Raw genomic sequence first — 20082 nt, forward strand, 5'->3', positions numbered from 1 at the left:
ATTGACCTCGTCAGGGTCTTTGGACGCCGAGGAAAGGGGCTCCGTTCCCTCCAGTCCTATGAGACGTTCCCAGGTGAATGGGGGTGCAGGGCGATGTTGGGGCCTCTGCCAGTGATGTGCTGTGGCCTCAAAGGGGTCCCCTTTTACCAAAACCCATCCTTTCAGACTTCCGCTGCTCACCGCAAAGCAACGGGCAGGGCTCCGTGTCTGGGGCGCGTCTGAACCTTCTTGACTGGACAAGCAGTCAGGACCGAATCAGGACACGTAGAAAGGTTTTATCGCTGCGACCACCTGGAGGGGAAACCCTCCAAAACAGGAAATGGTCACTTGATCCCCCCACCCACCCCCGGCAGCTTTTCAGGCTGTATTCGCTAAAACTGGGCAACTTCAGGAGTTCCCGTCGTGGTTCAGCGGTCGACGAACCCAACTAGTATCCGTGAGGACGCAGGTTTGATCCCTGGCCTTGCTCGGCGGGTTAAGGACCCAGCGTGGCTGTGAGCTGTGGTGTGGGGCACAGATGTGGCTCGGATCCTGCCTGCACTGCTGTGTCTGTGGTGCAGGACGGCAGCTGCAGTTCTGGTTCGACCCCTAGCCTGGGACCTTCCGGATGCCACAGGTGCGGCCTTAAAAAGCAGACAACAAAAACAACCGGCAGCTTTCAATTGTGAACCCCAATTATTTTTTTGGTAACGCCGTGTGGTCACAACATTCTTGGGCCTCGAGAGAAAAATGCCCACGGTGGATTTGCTGTTTCTGCCTTTTTTTGGCCATGCCCTCGACATGCGGACGTTCCTGGGCCAGGGATTGAACTGGTACCACAGCAGCAACCTGGGCCTCAGCAGCAACAATGCCCGATCCTTTACCTGCGGAGCCACTGGGGAACTCCAAGGCGGGGCTCTCCTGACATTCCACAACTGCTTTCTGCGTGTGCAGATAGAGAAATGTAACTTGACAAAATATATTTTCAAAACTCCGACTCTAAGGAAACAAGTCCTCCTGGAGGAACTTGCTTTGTCCCCCTCCCGGTGCCTTTGTGATGTAGGTTCTCCCAGGGGGTCCCAGGAAGACTTTTTTTATTCTTAGGTAAACCATCTCCAATCCCTGACCCTGAAGGCCAAAAATGCAGAAAGAGGCTTTTTAAACTCCAGCAGGAAAGCGATGAGGGCTCTGTGTTTGTGGATGTGCGAGTGTCTGCTGTGCATTAAAGCTGTGACATTTCTCTACCTCCCGAAGGTAGTACAAAATTAATTTATCAATGAGCTCTACTTAATGGGCTTAAAGGAAATTAAGCACTTACATCAATTCTCATAACTACGAAATACACGAACCAGAATGAATGGCAGGGTTATGGGATCGGGGAAATACTCAGGATTAAATTTGATAACTGGCATTAAAGTTAGTGTTAGCTTGTTGGTATAATTAGTACAGAAATGTCTGTCGAGTCATCAGCATTCAGTATAACACTTTTAGTTCACCTAGGCTTACTGCAAGTCAAATAAGTTCCCGTTACCTCCGCTGTACATTTTGTCGGCGAGAAACATTGGCTCGGTATGATAACATCTTCGTGAGCAATGAGACAGAGGTACATGAGAGAAGAGTTTTAGGAGACTTCTTCAGCAATAACTACGTTTGAGGACTACCTAATTCAAAATACGCTCTCCAGATTTTGTGTAAGTTGAAACTTTAGAGTTTTGCTAAATCGTCAAATGGAAGCATTTACTATCTAAATCATTTCAAATAAGCTAAAATAAATACTGGAACACTAGGTGCCAGAAAGCCTACGTCTACCCACATTTGTCTTCTTACGAGAGGAAAACTTACGGTGTTCGGGTCCGTGAGACTCCTGCACACCCTGTGGCACAAGGAGGAAAGAGGTCATTCAGCGACAGCGACTGTTTCGCTCAGATGCTTTTGCAACAATGCTTCTTCTTCCAGAAAACTCACTGAAAGGACTTTGTGACAAGTACGGGTCCCTAATAATGTTCAGATCACAGAGCTGAACTGGTGAAGAAGTTAGAAAATGGAGGGGGTCCCATCACAGCTCAGTGGTAACGAGCCCAACTACTATCCAGGAGGATGTGGCTTTGCTCCCTGGCCTTGCTCGGTGGGCTAAGGACCCCACGTGGCTGTGGCTGTGGTGCAGGCCGGCAGCTACAGCTCCAACTGGACCCCTAGCCTGGGAACCTCCATATGCTGCAGGTGCAGCCCCATGGCTTCATAAAACTGTTAACAAAAGATTAAGATCAAGGACTAGTTTCACAGGACTGAGTGAACTGACGAATGCAGTTATAAAATTTTTACGGTTTTTGTCTAAAACATTATTGGCATTTAATTTGTGCTTTCCAGATATAAGGAAGCCTTTCCCCTTAAGCTAATGTTAACTTATAGCAAACTTCGTAAATTTTACTCTTGGAAATAGAATTGAAATATCTTTTCTCTTTACCTGATCCCTCCAGAAACCAGAAACTCTTAGGTTTCCAGTAGCCTTTCCAGGTGAATAAGAAAACTCACTTCCTGGCAGGTGCAGGAACCTCCAGATATTCTGTATGCTGAGAAGAAAGGAATTCATCCAAATCTGAAGGCATCTTAGACAAATCTGAGAGCAAGCCCTTGGCATCACTTTAAAGACACAGACTTTTATTTTATTTTATTTTTTGTCTTTTTGTCTTTTTATGGCCGCACCCTCGGCCTATGGAGGTTCCCAGGCCAGAGGTCGAATCGGAGCTATAGCTGCCAGCCTACGCCACAGCCACAGCAATGTGGGATCTGAGCCATGTCTGCGCCCTACACCACAGCTCATGGCAACGCCAGATCCTTAATCCACTGAGCGAGGCCAGGGATCGAACCCGCAACCTCATGGTTACTAGTCAGGTTTGTTAACCACTGAGCCACGACAGGAACTCCAAAAGATACAGACTTTTAAAAGGTCAACTTGAGCTCCTGGATGAAGAGTTCTAAATTCTTACACAAAAGTAAAAAAAAAAAAAGTTCTAGTGAAATGGAGCTTTAACTAAAGAACAACCCCCCCTTGGCTAAGAAGGCAGTTGCAAGCCTTTCCAGCTGTGCTCATCACTATGCCACCCTTCTTGTAATAACGTAACAACTGTGTGCCCTCTGTCCAAGCCAGCAGCCCTGCTCATCAGGTACCCCGCATTGCTGATCAGTTCTGCTTCTGTAACCTCACTTGCTCAGTTTCTTAGGGAGGAACTCTGTCTGCTTGGGGATGGGGGAGGTCCGGGATGCTTACATGGGAAAATCAAGACCTGGTAGTGTATAAGAGTTACTGAGAACAAAGACCTGGTGCTCAGACTCTGGAGGTGACTCCTCTGAGCCCGCACCGGTGCTGAATAAACCGTGCTTTTCCATATCTCCGAGTGCTGTTTGTCTCCTTCCATCGCCACGGTTTTTGCGGTTTCTGCAACACTAGCACCATTTAAAAGAGCCTACACAAGGAGTTCCCACGGTGGTTCAGTGGGGTTAAGAACCCAACTGGTATCCATGAGGATGCAGGTTTGATCCCTGGCCTTGCCCAGTGGGTTAAGGATCTGGCCTTGCTACAAGCTGCAGTGTAGTTCACACAAGCAGCTCTGATCCCGAGTTGCTGTGACTGTGGCATAGGCTGGCAGCTATAGCTCTGGTTCGACTCCTAGCCCGAGAACTTTCATATAGTACAAGAGTAGGGAAGGAAGGAAGGAAGGAAGGAAGGAAGGAAGGAAGGAAGGAAGGAAAGAAAGAAAGAAAGAAAGAAAGAAAGAAAGAAAGAAAGAAAGAAAGAAAGAAAGAAAGAAAGAGAGAGAGAAATGCAGCGAAGAAGCAAAAGACTCCCCCATTCGAGAAAGACCTCATCCTGCAAAGAAAGAAAGAGACCTGCTCCCTCCCGCCCGCTCCCTCGCCCGCCCCTTTCTCCCCCTCCCCCCTCCCTCCTCTCCCTCCCTCCTCCCTCCCTCCCTCCCCCCCTCTCCCTCCTCCCTCCCTCTCTCTCCTCCCTCCCTCTCACCCCTCCCTCCCTGTCTCCCTTTCTCCCTCCCCCCTCTCCCTCCCTCCCTTTCTCCCTCCCGCCCTCCCTCTCCCTCCCCCCTTTCTTCCCTCCTCCCCCCCCTCCCTCCCCCGCCCTCTCTCGCGCCCGCTCCCTGTCGCCCTCCCGTCCTTCCGGAAGGAAGGCAGAGCCTATGTGATCAATTACTCTGAGGTAAATAGGCCAAGTTTACGGAAGCCAGACTCATTTCACAAACAAATTAGCCTTAATGTGGCCAGAGTCAGTATAAACGAGGACAATTTAGAGAGAAAGTAGTGGATACTGAGGTTCTGTATATATTGAGGTTTCCTACTTATTACCTGTGTCCAAGATGACGCCTTGTGGCCGTGTCACATCATTACAGAGTTTAACCGAACTATTAGAAGGATAGTCCAGGCTTGATTCAGAAGCGGATCACACGAATCTTTCTTTTGATGAAGATCAGATAGCCCAGGACCTGCAACCAGGGATTGTGCAGGCTAAAAAGACATGATTTAAAGGACTCTCTCCGACCTAGAGGAACAGACCCTCCTCAGACATTCGTAAATCGCTCGTGTACAGTAAAACTGAGGAGAACAGACTCTTGAAGCCACATTTCCCACTTAAGAAGGGAAACAGACTGCAGAAAGGACTGCTGACCCAAACGACACCCACAGCAGGATGAGATGAAAACAGCAGTGAAGACGGCTGACCCGAGACTCCGGGCCAGGCCCCTAAGGCCCACGCTACCACGCTACGGAGTCCGACACACTGTTTCGACCAAGTGCTCATCTCCCTGTCACCATCAACACTTATCGTCCCCAGGGTTCAGGATGGAGAGGAAATTCTCTAGTAAACTTGTTGCCGCGTTTAATTACTCATGACATTATCACTTTTTGCTTTAAGTCCACTGCTAAAAGCACATGCAAAATGTTTGTGTGACTGTCTGGTACAACTGATAAAATGTATAGCCTGTAAAATGTTTCCTTGCTAACCTACTCTGTGCCTGTTCACTATGTCTGATTAGTTTCCCCCTGTGTGGGTAACTGGGCAAATCCATCTATCTATGAAAACAGAAGGCCTAAGGACATGACGGACCCAGGGCACACAGTAACCTCTCTGGCATCGAGGGACACATATTTTGATCATTAATGCTTTCTATCAAAAGATTTGCAATCAAAAGGGGAAAATGATGGGGGAAATTTTCAAATATTGAGGTATAGCCGAGTCATTCTGGTTTATACATGATTTAACCTCAACTTTATGCTAACCAGAACAACCTGTTTTGTGGCCTATCCAACATGTGCTATACATCTGCTTTAACCACTAGGGAAAATAACACATTTAAAAATCAAAATAGAGAAAGAAAAAGAGAAAAAAAAATGAATGAATATTAAAAAAATCAAAATAGAGTAACTGTGGTTCAGGCATCCAAAAACTGAGCTGGGTGGCCACTGTGGATGTGGCTTCAGACACATTCCTGTATTACTGAGAACCTGAATTTTCTGAACTGTACCAGACTCAAGGACACCATCAGCTGTTCTCAAAACAGTATCTTCCAGTAGCTACCAACTGCAACCTTATGGTGTCAAGGTCTCCTTTTATAACTGTGAATTTTTTTTTTTTTTTTTAGGAATGGCAGGAAATAAGACAGTTCAAGTCATAACCTCCCACCAGAGGGCTTTAGATTCTTTAGCCAGAATGGTGGCAACAAAACGCTTTAGATCATATTTTACCGGGGGGGGGGGGGGAAATGAGGCCTATTTGTAGTAGCCAATTGCTCCTGTTGTATATACAGAAGTTAAAAATCTACTAAGATAAAGTTATTCAAAAGGTAACTCAGCCTCAACAAGTGTCATCACAAGAACCTGGATTTGATCTTTTAGGAAATACCTTATGGATCCCAGCAGAAATAAGGTCTATGTTTGAAGGATTGTTAAACTGGGTTTAGCAATAGAACACATATTGTTCTATGTGTGCTAGGGTTTATATCCCTTTTTTGTCATTAACTCTTTACTTCCTGTTTGTCTCATATCCTTAAGCCCAAAGCCTTGTGCTCCTCTCAAGATTTGTGAGTATTTGCAGTCAAATTTAATTTTAATTTTAATTTTTTATTTCGTCTTTTTGCCATTTCTTAGACCACTTCCACGGCATATGGAGGTTCCCAGGCTAGGGGTCTAATCGGAGCTGTAGCTGCCAGCCTACGCCAGAGCCACAGCAACGTGGGATCCGAGCCACATCCGTGACCTACACCACAGCTCACGGCAACGCCGGATCGTTAACCCACTGAGCAAGGGCAGGGACCGAACCCGCTACCTCATGGTTCCTAGTCGGATTCGTTAACCACTGCGCCACGACGGGAACTCCTGCAGTCAAATTTAAAAACTATTTTCTGGGAGTTCCCAATGTGGTGCAGTGGAAACAAATCTGACTAGTATCCATGAGGATGTGGCTTTGAGCCCTGGCCTCGCTCAGTGGGTTAAGGATCTGGCACTGCCATGAGCTGTGATGTAGGTCACAGATGCGGCTCGGATCCGGAGTTGCTGTGGCTGTGGTGTACCAGCAGCTGCAGCTATAGCTCTGATTCCACCCCTAGCCTGGGAACCTCCATATGCCATGGGGAGGGCCTAAGGGAAAAAAAAATGGTTTCACTCCTCAAACCCTGGTGAGGCCTACATCCCTCTTCAGGAGGAAGTAGTCAGAGTGGTCACTGACCCCTTTCCTCAAGATTGAGGAACAATCGGAATATGGCAGGACTGAAATCGTGCCCTCTCTGGGTAACAGAGGCTGATGGCTAACAGGAATTCTTGACTTTGCCTTGCAGAACAGTAGGTCAGGGGACAGCTCATTAAAACCCCTCTGCTTGTAAACTACCTTCACTAATTTAGCGCCCTAGTTCTTTTTTCTTTTTTTTCACCTCTCTTTAATGGCACGCATCCCCAACTTCACATAGCCCAGGCATTTGGCAAGGACACGCACGTTGGCTCACTGGTTACCAGGGAAACCAGCAGAGGGGCACGCCCTCCAGCATCCCTTTGAGAGACTGTCACAGGGGAGATGTTCAGATTTAAAGATGAGAAGGGTCACTAACTAGCTGGGGCTGGGGCGAGTATGTAGGCAGTGACTGATTAGGCTCTATGATTGAGAGGGAAGGTTGGCCAGGTAATTAGAGCGTAGGTGAGGCAAGGACTGGTCCAGCAGGGTACATGAAAGGAGCATGAGAACAGCCATCACGCAGCGCAGACCTCAGCAGCTCAGCATTTGGTCTGCTGCAAGTTGGACAAAGGGACCTGGTTTGGTAACAGATCTGTGACTGGAGACGGCAGTGGGGGCTGAGCTCTGAACCTACCGCATCTGAGGCTACCTCCAGGTAGACACTGCCAGGACCGAATTAACTGCCCGGTGGCAGCAGAATCCTAGAAAGCAGCTGGAATGTGATCTTTGAGCAAATGAGTGACTGACAGGAAGGCAGACGTCAGAAGGCTGAGCAAACCCAGGAGGGAGAAAAGAGAGGTCCCAGAAACTCTGACGGGGAGGGGGGCCAGCTGGGCAGCCAGGTGGGGGGGCTATAGACAGACTGGTGCAGGAAGTGCCCTTATGACTGATGGGGGGAACGCTGGGTGAGAACAGAGATTAAAAGGAAGGAACTTGACACTGGTCAACTCCAGGCAGGAGGCGCATGTGGCCAGACGTGGATTCAGAACACACTCTGCAGCTCAGCCGTGAACTTGTCCATTGGCCCATCATGAAACACTGAGCTGTGACTGGTTAGAGAGAAACAGCGAGACCCTGAGAGGAGTCATTCCCCCCCGCAAGACACCTTGCCAGGACTCAGCTGCCGTTTCAACCCCTCCGAGAAACGTCAGCTTTGAACAGTCACTGTGACACTCCCTGATGACACTGGGGGGGTGGGGTCAGCGTGATGTAGACGCTGCTGTCCTCCCCCCCAAAGAAGAGGGTCGGTCTGAACCACCCGTCCCTCCCCTCCTGCCCTTGCTCTTGTCCTGCCCTCCTTCTGCATCCCGTACACCCGTCGGGGTGCCCTTCCCTTTACGATGGGAGGCTGCCCGGCTCCTGAACCACTGCATAAAGCCAAGGAGGTTTTCCACCTGACCCAGGTGGATTTTCATTTTTTAAGAAACCCAGAAAACTGTGAAAAGTCCGTCTTAGGAAGAGGAGATGCAGAAAAACTAACAGCGAGTGCTTGAAAGTGCGCCAAACCCTGGCCTCCCAGAGCAGGAAACCAGGAAACGGCAATGTTTGCACATTTATTTAGAAATACTGAGGCAGAACGCAGAGGTTATGAGGGGAAAGGAGAAAAATGGGAAAGGAAATGGAGAGAGCTTCAGGGAGCAGGGCTCGGAGACGGGGGCAGACGAGGAGAGTCTGTTTGTTTTTTGTCATCTGCTCACAGGATTATTTCTGACTTATGAAACCATGTTATTATATAAAAGAGCCGACGCTTTGTACTCTATGAAGGAATGAATCATCACGTGAATCTCAAAAGCATCATGGTGAGCAAAAGAAGTCAGTTATGAGAAAACATACAGGTGTCACTCCGTTTGCATGACATCTAAGACAGGACAAGACTAGCCTTGGGGCTCAGCTGGCAAGAGCTGTGGCGCCGCGGAAATGGCTTTAGCTTCTGTGTGGCGTGACTGCTCCAAGGCACACGACTGTCAAAAAGAAAGCACCCAGGAGCTCCCACTGTGGCACGAGGGGTCAGTGGCATCTCTGGACCTCGGGGATGCAGGTTCAATCCCCAGCCCAGCGCAGTGGGTTCAGGCTCTGGCGTTGCTGCAGCTGTGGTGTGGGTCACAACTGTGGCCCTGACCTGATCCCTGGTGCAGGAACTCCAAGTGCTGAGGCGTGGCAAAAAAAGAAAAAGAAAGAAAAAAGGAAGGAAGGGAGGAAGAAGGAAAGAAAATGAAAAGAAAAAAAAAAGAAAGAAAGAAAGCACCTAAAATCTGCATATTTCATCGCATGTTATCTACCTCACTTAAAAAAACACTATTTGACACAACACTCCTAATGATAAAGAGAATATCAGCCATACGATGACTTGATAATATACCATTCGTATATTTAAAGCCATCAGGGCACAGAAAAAAGTTTTTTTAAAAAATTTTTAACTAACATAATACTGGCGTCTGAATCTAGAAGAGAAGGAAATTCTGAGTAAATACGAACACACGGAATCAAAGCTTAATCCATCACATCCGTTTGGCGTCCATGGAGACATGCAAAGCTCAACACAGGCTAAAAAGATGTCTGATCAGTTCAACATCCATTCGCCATTAATTTTAAGGCCCCAAAGTGAAACTAATAAAGGATGGATACGAACGCCAAACCAAAGGCAGAAACAGGCAGAGCTCCCCGAGTCAAGTCGGGGAACAGACAAGACATCTGTTCCAGAAACGAGCTAGGATATTGCTCTAGAGGTGCTGGCCAGCAAGCGTTGTTTCGAAAATGGACTGAGAGATGGAAATATTGGAAAGAAGCAAAGGTAGTTACATGTTATATAATTTCTACTTGGAGAGAAACAAAGAGAACCAAGGAAATCAGTAGAATAACGACAGGTGCAGCAAGACTACAGGAAGGCGGCCAATGGCAAGAGCAACACACCCAATCCTAAGCTCTTCCTACATAAGAATATTAACCACTTAAAATATCATGTTAAAGGTTCCTTTTGCAACAGCAGCAACGGTGAATAAACAGAAACAACTACAAGAATATACGGCAACCAGGGACAGTGCTGTCCTCGGGGGACACTTGGCAATGTCTGCTGACATTTTAAATGGTCACCAATGGACACAGGCATCTCGCCGAGGTAGGCCAGGGGAACCGCTGCACCCCTCGGTGTGCCGAGGACGCCCCCTCCACCCCGACAGGAAAGATCCGGCCCCCAGGCCACAGGGCTGGAGTCGAGAACCCCGATACACGGGTCCGACGCACGGCGACTGGTGAGCGCTGACGGGTGACCTCGAGCTGCAGCTGACAAGCTGGCTGCGAATTCATCCGCAGCATCACATCAGCCCCGTCTAAACGACAGCACTCCAGGGCCGGGACTTTGCCCCGGATTCCGGGCTGTGTCCCCCGCGACCTGCACAAGCTAAACACGGAAAGACGCTCCATGCACACCGGACCGGGCGGCCACAGCCCAGGCCCCCGCGCGTCGGGCAGACTCACCGACTCCTGGACCACGGGGTGAACCAGCGCAGCTCCCGGTAGTTGCCCTCATTGGCCAAGGCCATCTTGGGTCTGATGAGCAGGATCTTCCTACAGCCGGGGGACAAGGCCACTCCTGAGACGAACACGCCCTGTGACAAGGAGCAGCCCCAGGGCCATCCGCCCGGACTGTCAACGGGGGGGCAGAGCCCCTAAGACCTGGCAGCCGGGCATGTGTGGGCAGCGGATGTTTAGGGACCACGAGGGGACATGAGAAGGCCGCCCTCCCTGGACTGACCTCCCGGTAACAGGGCTGTGGTCCCCAAACCCCACCCTGTGGCCTCGAATACCTGCAGGTGTCAGCTGTGGCAGAGACCAGGAGAGGCGGTGCCCCTTGAGTCACCTGCCTGGAACACCAGCCCCGACCAAGGTGTTTCCAGAAGACGCCTCCCAGCCCTTGGGCCCTCGGGGCCGTGCCCTGGGCCTGGGAGGGGCAGGCAGGTCATTCTGCTGCCAGGGTCACCTACCTGTTGAGGAATATCACCCTGCAGTTGTATCGGACATTGCGGTGCATCACGGGCCTGCGGAGAGAGACGCACTCACGCTGGTCTGCAGGTGGAAGCCACACGTCTGGGGTGGGGTTTTTTTTTTTTTTTTTGGTCTTTTTGTCTTTTTTAGGGCCACAGTGCGGCACATGGAACTTCCCAGGCTAGGGGTCGAATCGGAGCTGCAGCTGCCAGCCTACACCACAGCCACAGCCACGCCAGATCCGAGCCGCATCTATGACCTACACCATAGCTCATGGCAACACAGGATCCTTAACCCACTGAGCGAGGCCAGGGATCCAACCCGCAGCCTCACAGAGACAACACCGGGTCCCCAACCTGCTGGGCCACAACGGAACTCATGTTTTTCTTTATTTTCTTTTTATTTTGAGCCCTTCCTTTCATGATCAGCGCTAGGATAACACGCCTCCAACCTCTGAGGCTGGAAAGTGGCTTGGCACCTTCCTCCTGGAGGAGCATTTGGAAAGACAGGTCTCAATGGTGACTATTCGTGACGTCACGGTATAACGGCCTTGCTGGGTGGAGCCTGCAGATCCAGATAAATGCGTGATCCAGATGCCAAAAGAAGAATATCCTTAACTTTGCTTGTTAACCTTTTAAGTGTACAAAAAAAAAAAGAAAAGAAAAGAAAAAGAAAAATCGGACTATACATTCAAGGCCAGCAGAGGGAAGCAGAACAAAGAAAACAAAAGACAAGGGGGCAAAAGAAAAGAAAGAAAACGTAGCGACCAGGAAACTTATTAAAGGGACAAAGTCAGTCCACGTGGCGGGCTCAGTAAAGGGCCCCCACCACGTCCCCGTCCTATTTCCGGGAACCTGGGACTGGGTCACCTCCCCTGGCGAAAGCGACCTCGCCAACGTGAGAAGTAAGTTACGGACCTGAGAGGGGGGATCATCTGGACTCTGGGTCCCAACATGACCCCAGGGGCCTTGCACAGAGAGGAGGAACCGTTGGAGGGGACGTGGTGATGGGAGCAGGGTGGCAGTGACGTGTCACTGGCTTTGATGATGGAAGGAGGGGCCTCGAGCCGGGATGTAGGCGGCCCTAAAAGCCAGAAGAGGCAAGAAAACCTGTCCTCCCCCAAGAGCCACCAGGAGCAGTGGCCCTGCTGACCCGCCTTCGACTCTGACCTCCAGAACCACACGACAGCAGGTCGGTGCCCTTCTGTGTTTTGCACGTGAGGTCATTTGTCACACAAGTTATAGGAAACACAGTGCCCACGTGAGGAGGTGTGACAACCACATGGACAGGCCAAGAGATGATCACGCAAGTGACATAAGGCAGACGAGGACAGATAGCATCTGAGATCACTGATTCGTGGAATCTAATAAAAAAATACGATACAGAAGCGGAGTTCCCGTCATGGCGCAGTGGAAACAAACCCGACCAGGAACCATGAGGTTGTGGGTTTGATCCCTGACCTTGCTCCGTGGGCTAAGGATCTGGAGATGCCCTGAGCTGTGGTGTAGGTCGCAGACACGGCTCAGATCCTGCGTGGCTGTGGCTGGGGTGTAGGCCAGCCGCTGTAGCTCCGATTCGAGCTGTCTAGTGTGGGAACCTCCATATGCTGCGGGTGTAGCCCTAAAAAGACCAAAAAAAAAAAAAAATCGGAAGAGCTTGGTCACAAAACAGAAACAGACTCAAAGATTTTGAAACCAAACATGCGGTTCCCAAAGGAGAAGCACTGTGGGGAAGGACAAATTTGCAGCTGGAGATGAACACGTATACACTGCATAAAACAGATAAGTGACATGGACACACTGCACAGCACAGGGCAATGGACGCAGGACTGCCAATAACCTACATGGGGAAAAGAATCTGGAAAAGCATGGATACATGTCAGTGTGTCACGGAGTCACTTTGCCGTAAACCTGAAAGGAACACAATGTTGCGAGTTCCCTATACGGCAACAAAATTTTCGAAAAAGAGTTACAATGAATGTGAACAAACTGGATTAAAACACCTCATCTAGTCACTGCTTCAAAGAGACACTCCTACGCAGGTGTCACGGTGGGTGCAGGGCTGAGGACAGACAGCAACCACGGCCACAGCCGCACCACTTAACACTGAACTCGGGCCGCAGACAGAAACAACAGAAAGGCCCACCGGGGGCTTTGGTTACACAAAGCACATCACACACACACACACACACACACACACACACACCCTAGGCCAGAGTTCCTCCCCACGTGACCCACACCTGCGGCGCCTACACCCTCTAGACTGACAGGCACACCTCGTTTTATTGCGCTCTGCTTTATCGTGTTTCACAGACGTTGCCATTTCTACAAACGGAAGGTGTGCGGCAGCGCGGCCTCGAGCACGTCTCTTGGCCGCATTTTTCCAAGAGCCTTTGCTCACTTCCTGTCTCTGTGCACATGTGGGTGATTCTCGCGATATTTCAAACCCTCCACCAGCCACCAGGTGATGAGCTGCCCAAGGCTCGGCTGCTAGTTAGCATTTTTCAGCACTAAAGTACTTGTACAGGAAGGTGGGTATCTGCGTACCCATCCATCAGACACAACGTTACGAAGCACCTAACAGACCACAGAACCACAGAAACACGAGTCCCACATGCGCTGGGAAACCAAAAACGCAGGACGCTCTCTCTTGCTCCATTCGCCTTACTGTCGCGGTCTGGAACCGAGCCTGCAAGTCCACCGAGGTCGGCGTGTAAACCACGTGGACCTGCGCCTCTGGTCCCCACGCTGTGTACGTCGGCACTTACGGAAGCTGCATCTGCAGCAACTATGCTATGTACCTCTGTGTATGCACCTACACCACGGGGACCTCCGCCGTACGTACCCGTGTATACGCACCTACGCCACGGGGACCTCCGCCGTACGTACCCGTGTATACGCACCTACGCCCCGGGTATACACACCTACACCACGGGGACCTCCGCCGTATATACCTGTGTATACGCACCTACACCCGGGGACCTCCGCCGTGTATACCTGTGTATACGCACCTACGCCACGGGGACCTCCGCCGTACGTACCCGTGTATACGCACCTACGCCACGGGGACCTCCACCGTACGTACCCGTGTATACGCACCTACGCCACGGGGACCTCCGCCGTACATACCCGTGTATACGCACCTACGCCACGGGGACCTCCGCCGTACGTACCCGTGTATACGCACCTACGCCACGGGGACCTCCGCCGTACGTACCCGTGTATACGCACCTACGCCACGGGGACCTCCGCCGTACGTACCCGTGTATACGCACCTACGCCCCGGGTATACACACCTACACCACGGGGACCTCCGCCGTATATACCTGTGTATACGCACCTACACCCGGGGACCTGCGCCGTGTATACCTGTGTATAGACACATGGTATATACACACCTACACCTATGGTCCTCCTCGATGTCTACCTACACCCTATCCACCTGGACTGACGGAACCTAGAGTCACGGACCTACAGCTACAGCTCTCTACTGTACACACCTATACCTTATACACCTGCAGCTATGGGACCCACAACTATGGGCCTCGTCTGTACACACCCACACCGCATACAACCAGACGGACGGAAGCTGCGTCTATGGAACCTCCACCACGGGCATCTATACCCGTGGAAGCTGCAGCTGTGGACTTGCATCTATGGAACCTACACCGTCTGGAACGCTATGGCCAGCCCGTCAACATGGAGGGATGGGGAACCATGCAGAGACTCACCACGAAGTAAAGAAAGGGCTGTGGGTGTGATGGGAGGGCCTGGGCTCCCACTTGGGCAACGTGTGTCCCCATATGGCACCGGAGCTTCTGGAAGAACGTACGCAAAATCTCCCAAGAGCTGCCTCCGCGGGGGTATCGGCTGTCGGCAGGGTGAGGAGGGGGCAAAGCCCACTTCTCTACAGAGCCTTCCGGATCCCCGAAATGTGCAGCTTCCCCCTCCCTGACGCCAGGATGGCACTGGATGGCCCAGGCCCTTGAACCTGCCCCTTTCCGCGCTCGCCTCCCCACACGCTCACGCTGGCACTCACATTCCCACGTCACAGATGATATCCTGAGTGACCGGAGATTCCAAAAGGGCAGCCAGGACCTGGAGCGAATGCAGGAGGGTGTCCGACTCATAGTAATGATCCCAGCATCCGTAGCCGCTGCAGAGGGAGGGGGCGGACAGGTGAGGCCCTGAGCCATGCCAGGTGGGCTGGGGGCGGGGCAGGGGCCAATGGGATCAGAACATGCAGGGGTGCAACCCAGGCACGCTTCTCTTTATAAAGCCTCCCGGGAGAGTCTATCGTGAGCAGAGAAAAAAGATGCATCTTATTGTAAATAAATGGCCTGGGCCCCATCCATTTCTCATGGTTTTCAGTTCCTAGGAGAAATTCTTTTTTTTCCCCCGACCCTTGACTTTTTTTTTTTTTAAACTTTAATGTGGCCCAAATCACACTCATCTGAAAGAAAGGGATGCAAAGGAAACAAAGCTGGACCAGAGAGAAACATCCCACAGGCAAAAGGACCGTGAATAACTGTTCAAATGCCACCCACACCGGACTCCCGAGGTTCTTGCTATTGTTCCTTAAGTCTGAAGCGGGCTGAATGGTGTCCCCTCAAAACATGTGTCCGTGTTCTAACCTCCAGAGCCTGTGGATGTGACCTCATTCGGAAAAAGTATCTTTGGAAATGTGCTTAAGTGGCCTGGAAGTGATGGTGCAAGTCTTGGGCAAACTTTGCACACACGAACACAACCCCCCAACCCGCCTTTGCCACCCTTATGCCTGGAAGGCGTGCCTCTCGGCCTCTGGTCCTGATGTGAGGGAGAGCCTGGTTCTTAGATGAGTGACCTGGAGTCAGGAGATACCCCGTGAGGGATCCAGCTTCCTCTCCCTTCCTGTCACTTCCTGTCCAGCTTCCTGTCCCTTCCTCTCCAAGGACAGATTCCTGCTTCAGAGGCCGCCACTCCCTTAGCTCCCAGGCCACATGTGATAAAAAAAACACCAGCGCAAGGCCTGACATCCAGCCACAGCTTTCCCTGGCCTCGCTCAGTGGGTAGGGGATCTGGTGTTGCCGTGGGCTGTGGGGTAGGTCACAGACGTGGCTTGGATCCTGCCACGTGGTGCCATGGCTGTGGTGCAGGCTGGCAGCTGCAGCTCCAATTCAACCCCTAGCCTGGAAACCTCCATATGCTGTGTGCGCAGCCCTAAAAAAAAAAAGAAAGAAAGAAAGAAAGCCGCGCAGACTGCGACGAGTCAGCTCCTTCATGAGCTCCGATGCAGCTTGACGTAGGAAGCGAGGCTCTCCCAGCCCTGCCGGGCCTGCTCTTGTTTGAGGGCATCAAGCGGGCCCACTCGGGTTTCTGAGGGTCCTGTAAAAGGGCCTGCGTGTCTGAGGCCCTCAATACCGTTTTGGCCAAGAGGAGCTGATACAGACGCCTCTACCTGTCCGTCCGGGGGGGGGGGGGGGTGTCTGTGTTCTCTGCTCTCACCATATTTCCAGCTCCGGTCCAAGCCTGTATTTTGCTCCTTTGTGTTTCGCAATTTCAATACCTACATGTACAAAGAGAGAGGAAGAGGGGCAACTTCAGCACCGCCAATGTGTCCAAAGGCGGATTCAAAACGGCAGCCGTGGGTGTCTTAAGAAACCAAAGGGCACCTCCCAGACCCTGCTTATGGCAGCGGCAGGAGTGAGATCCAGGCAGGGCCTGCAGGGCTGACCTTTAGCACCAAGGGGCGGGGGAGGGAGGCCATGGGGTCACACCCTGGCGGGTTAATAACAGCCAATGCAGAAGATCAGGTGTGGGGAGGAAGCAGGACACGAAGGCACCAGCAGGGGGAGCAGCCCCCACCTCAGGTTTAGGTGTGAACAGCGCAAGCTCAAAGAGGATGCAAAAAAAAAAACGATAACTGCATGGTGACCCCACACACAGGACCACACCCCCGTCTCTGAGCTGGTGGGCTCGCCCCACCCCCTCCCTCTTTGGGTGGGTTTTCCTCAATGTCCACCCCCCAGGAAGGTCCTCAGGCATCAGGGACCCGCCCACCGTGGGCTTTTCTTCAAGACATCCCCGCGGGGGCTTGGCCGCCCTCCCTCTCTCCCCTCACACACCTCTGGGCAGCTCAGCTCTCGAAATGCCACCAGAGACCCCAGGGATAGTTGAGGACAGGCTCGCCCCTCCCATCTCCACCTCCACGGCCTCACTCGTCTTACCACGGGTCCATTCCTCGTGTCCCCAGGCACTGTTACCCACCCCCTATTCACAGGGACCTGGGCTCGTACAGCAATGACCTAGTCACGGTAAGATAGGGTATCTTATCTGTCCCCACGCCCCGGGCGACTTTCTCCAGAGCAAGGCTGTCTGAGGGCCACAAGCAAGCCGGGCCGGCCAGAACGGACCTCCAATCCTCCTCCCCAGCCGCCCCCAGACTCACTCTTTAAAATCCTTTGCAAATTGCCCTCGAAGTCCAGGGCCCACTGGTTGAGCGCGCAGGTGGCCACGGTCACCTTCCGGCCCATCCTGGCTGCAGGAGCCCGCGCGAAAGGCCGGCCGGACAGCGAGTTTTTCTATCCTAGCGAGAGTCGCCGGCGGGATCCAGCCCTTCCGGGTCGCCCCGCGGGATCGGGCCAGGCCTTGCAGGGACAGGACGGCGGCGTCACGCCCCAGGTAGCCCGGCCCCGCCCCGCCCCGCCCCCGGATCGCCCCGCCCCGCCGGGAGAGCAGAGACCCAGACAGGACCGCAGAGCTGGTGGCGTCAGGCCACGCCCCCAGATCGCCCGGCCGTGACCCCCAGCTCACCCCGCCCCGCCCGCGAGCGCCGCTCACCGCCGCGCCTGCGCAGAAGGACGCCCCACTGAAAGGCGTGTGCCCATGCGCAGCACGCCCAGCCCGCACCGCCCCTACGCTGACCCAGGTGGGCGGAACTGTGTCGCCAGGTCCGGGAGAGCTGCCCACCGCCCCTGTTTTATCCACACCTCCCTGCAAACTGCGTCGTAATGCCCTTGTGCAATTTGGGTGTTTCCTCTGTAATATTAGTTATGTTGGGTTCCTTTTTTCTGCACTTGGTATCCCCTGGGAGGAAGAAAGCGCTCGTGAACGGTTCATAAACAGCAGGACGTTGAAGTTACTAGCAGCGTTGTGCCAGCACATACGCACTTACACCCACCCAGGCTTGCCTGCCAGGGAACATAGATGCGCAGCCTTACTCAGTATGATAACTGCGTGGTGTTATCATACTGGTAACAGTGTTCTCTCCCGCCGCATTTGAACTTGTTCACTCCAGCGGTTTTTCAAGTTTCCTTTTCGCCTTCCAGCCTTTAGTTCCCTTAGGGTAGGAATCCATCCTTTCCCCACAGGAACAAGTAGCTGGCTGACCCATCCTGGATGGGACAGGTCATCCTTTTCTCCCGGTTTGCAAGGCTGCCTCTGCCGCAGGTACGCGTTTTCAGACTTGTTTCCTGCTGATAAAGTCATCCTTGTTCGTGATGGAAAATTTGGAAATTTCGGAAAAGCACAAAAATGTTCATGTGTTAATTCATAACGCTTCACTTCAACCCTCGGGGGTAGTTTTCATTCCCAGAAATCTCTCAGCTCTTTCTGGCCTTTGCTCAGGTATCTCCTGCCAACAATGGCTGGTTCTGCGCTTCTGAGAAGGAAGGAGCAAATCCTCCAGGGTCTGGTTGCAGCAGAAAATAAGGCCGTTCTCGAAAAATGGGGGGAATATATTATTTGGGGGAAAAAAAAGAGTCAGTTGAAGGGGTTCCCACTGGCCAAATATGGGACAAACTGAATATCCAAAGATAATGACTTCAAAAAAAAGTAAATGGAGAAAGAAAAAAAAAAAAAGTTCCTGCCGTTTCGCAACAGGTTGGCTGGCGTCTCTGCAGCGCTGGGACAGGTTCAATCCCTGGCCTGCACAGTGGGTTAAAGGATCCCTCGGTGCCACAGTTTCTGCATAGGTCACAACTGCATCTTGAGTCTGATCCCTGGCCTGGGAACTCCATAGGCCACAGGGCAGCCAAAACAGAAAAAAAAAAAAAAGGAAGTGAAAGTACAGGATCATAACTCCATACACAAAAAATCTATTGCTCCATGTTGACAAAAAAATGAAATGAGAGGGAAATTCTTTACAGAAAAATGCCGTTGAGTTTAGAAAATATTGCCCTTTTGCATCGGGGAGTTTGACTCAGGCAGGAGTCATCGTTAAATGCTAGATTCCTGGACGAAGCGTCTTTGGAGGCCGTGCATTTACACAGTCTCAGCCATTCTGCAGATGACTCATTAATCATCAAAGGAGCAATGGAGACTCCTGGCAGAAGCCATCTGAGCCTCACTCTCAGACTTACCGTCAACAAGGGGACAAAGTGAAAGTGACACCATGTTGCCTCCTGCTGTTGAGCTTGGAGGTGACGGTGACCGGCCCCTGTGCTGAGAACAGCTGGGACGTGTTGCCTTGTTTCTCTCTGACGCTCAAGGAAAAAGCGAGTTGCAGGAGCTGAGCTCGGCTGGAATGGAAAGATCAGATGACCACTTTGGTGGGTCAAGGAGACCTCCCCAGTTACGCATGCGCAGTAAGACTCCTAAGGGTCAGAAAGGGAGGGGCGCCAGGCCATAGTAAGTCTGGATACCGTCCCAGCACCCTTTGCGCTGGAATCCATCTTTGCCAAAAGATGCTCACACTTGTCGGGGAGGGTCCTGTGTGCAGTCAGGGGTGAGAGATAAATTAAGATAATTGGCTAAAGGTAAACAGACCTGAGGAACTATATAAACTATGTAAAATCACTGTATAATCACCTCCCTGGTGCACTTCTCACTCGGGGGACGCCTGCACCCCCACTCCTCTTTAGGGTGTGTGTTACTGCCTTGCTTCTGACTTAAATAAACCACTTCTCCGTGCGCCGTCCCACACGTTGTACTGCGTCCCTAACAATAAGATGTTTTACCTATTTTCGCAATCTGTGCTTCCTTGAAACATTCTTGCTTTCACTGGGGGCAAGAATCGGGGCCATTCTGCTTTTAGGCTCTAGTTAGCAGAGTGGCTAGAATTCCGGGTTTTCCACCAGGCTGCCCAGGTTCGGTTCCTGAGCAGAACATTAAGATCTCGCTCCAAGCCCTCACCCAGTGCTGTCTCTCCGTCATCACCGTGATGCGTGAGGGCACGACGCCTCTGTGGTTTGTTATCTTGCCCTCAAATGCAGATCCTGAATGCCAGGACGGACGGGGAGAAAAACAGCCCAGTCCAAACGGAGAGACTTTGCAAAAAGCTGGCCTTGGCGTGGTCACAGACGGAAAAGATGCAATAAAACAAAACAGAAAGCACTGGCGGTGCGGGCTCTGGATTAAACCCGAGGAGCTGCGGTCCCTCAATGCACAGTATGGTTCTCGGATTGGATGCTGGAT

At 51.8% G+C, this 20082-nt stretch overlaps 1 protein-coding gene across 7 annotated transcripts in view; it reads right to left on the bottom strand.

Annotated features, from left to right (window-relative positions):
• Positions 1-19163, bottom strand: part of NADSYN1 (NAD synthetase 1) — a 48951-nt gene extending 29788 nt beyond the window's left edge. Inside the window, exons 1-6 of one of the 7 annotated variants that reach the window (XM_047774994.1) lie at positions 19029-19163; positions 17117-17315; positions 16174-16234; positions 14729-14845; positions 10690-10743; positions 10184-10273 (exon numbers count right to left, since the gene is read on the bottom strand). In XM_047774994.1, coding sequence (XP_047630950.1) covers positions 10184-10273; positions 10690-10743; positions 14729-14845; positions 16174-16234; positions 17117-17201 — 407 coding nt within the window. In that variant the 5' untranslated portion in view covers positions 17202-17315; positions 19029-19163. Of the gene's footprint in view, positions 1-4335; positions 4449-10183; positions 10274-10689; positions 10744-14728; positions 14846-16173; positions 16235-17116; positions 17364-19028 lie in introns of those variants that run through there. The other 6 variants (XM_047774995.1, XM_047774996.1, XM_047774993.1 and 3 more) reach the window with 6 other exon arrangements.
• Positions 19164-20082: the final 919 nt, after the last annotated feature.

The sequence above is a fragment of the Phacochoerus africanus genome, chromosome 4, assembly GCF_016906955.1.
Source record: "Phacochoerus africanus isolate WHEZ1 chromosome 4, ROS_Pafr_v1, whole genome shotgun sequence".
Lineage (NCBI taxonomy): Eukaryota > Metazoa > Chordata > Mammalia > Artiodactyla > Suidae > Phacochoerus > Phacochoerus africanus.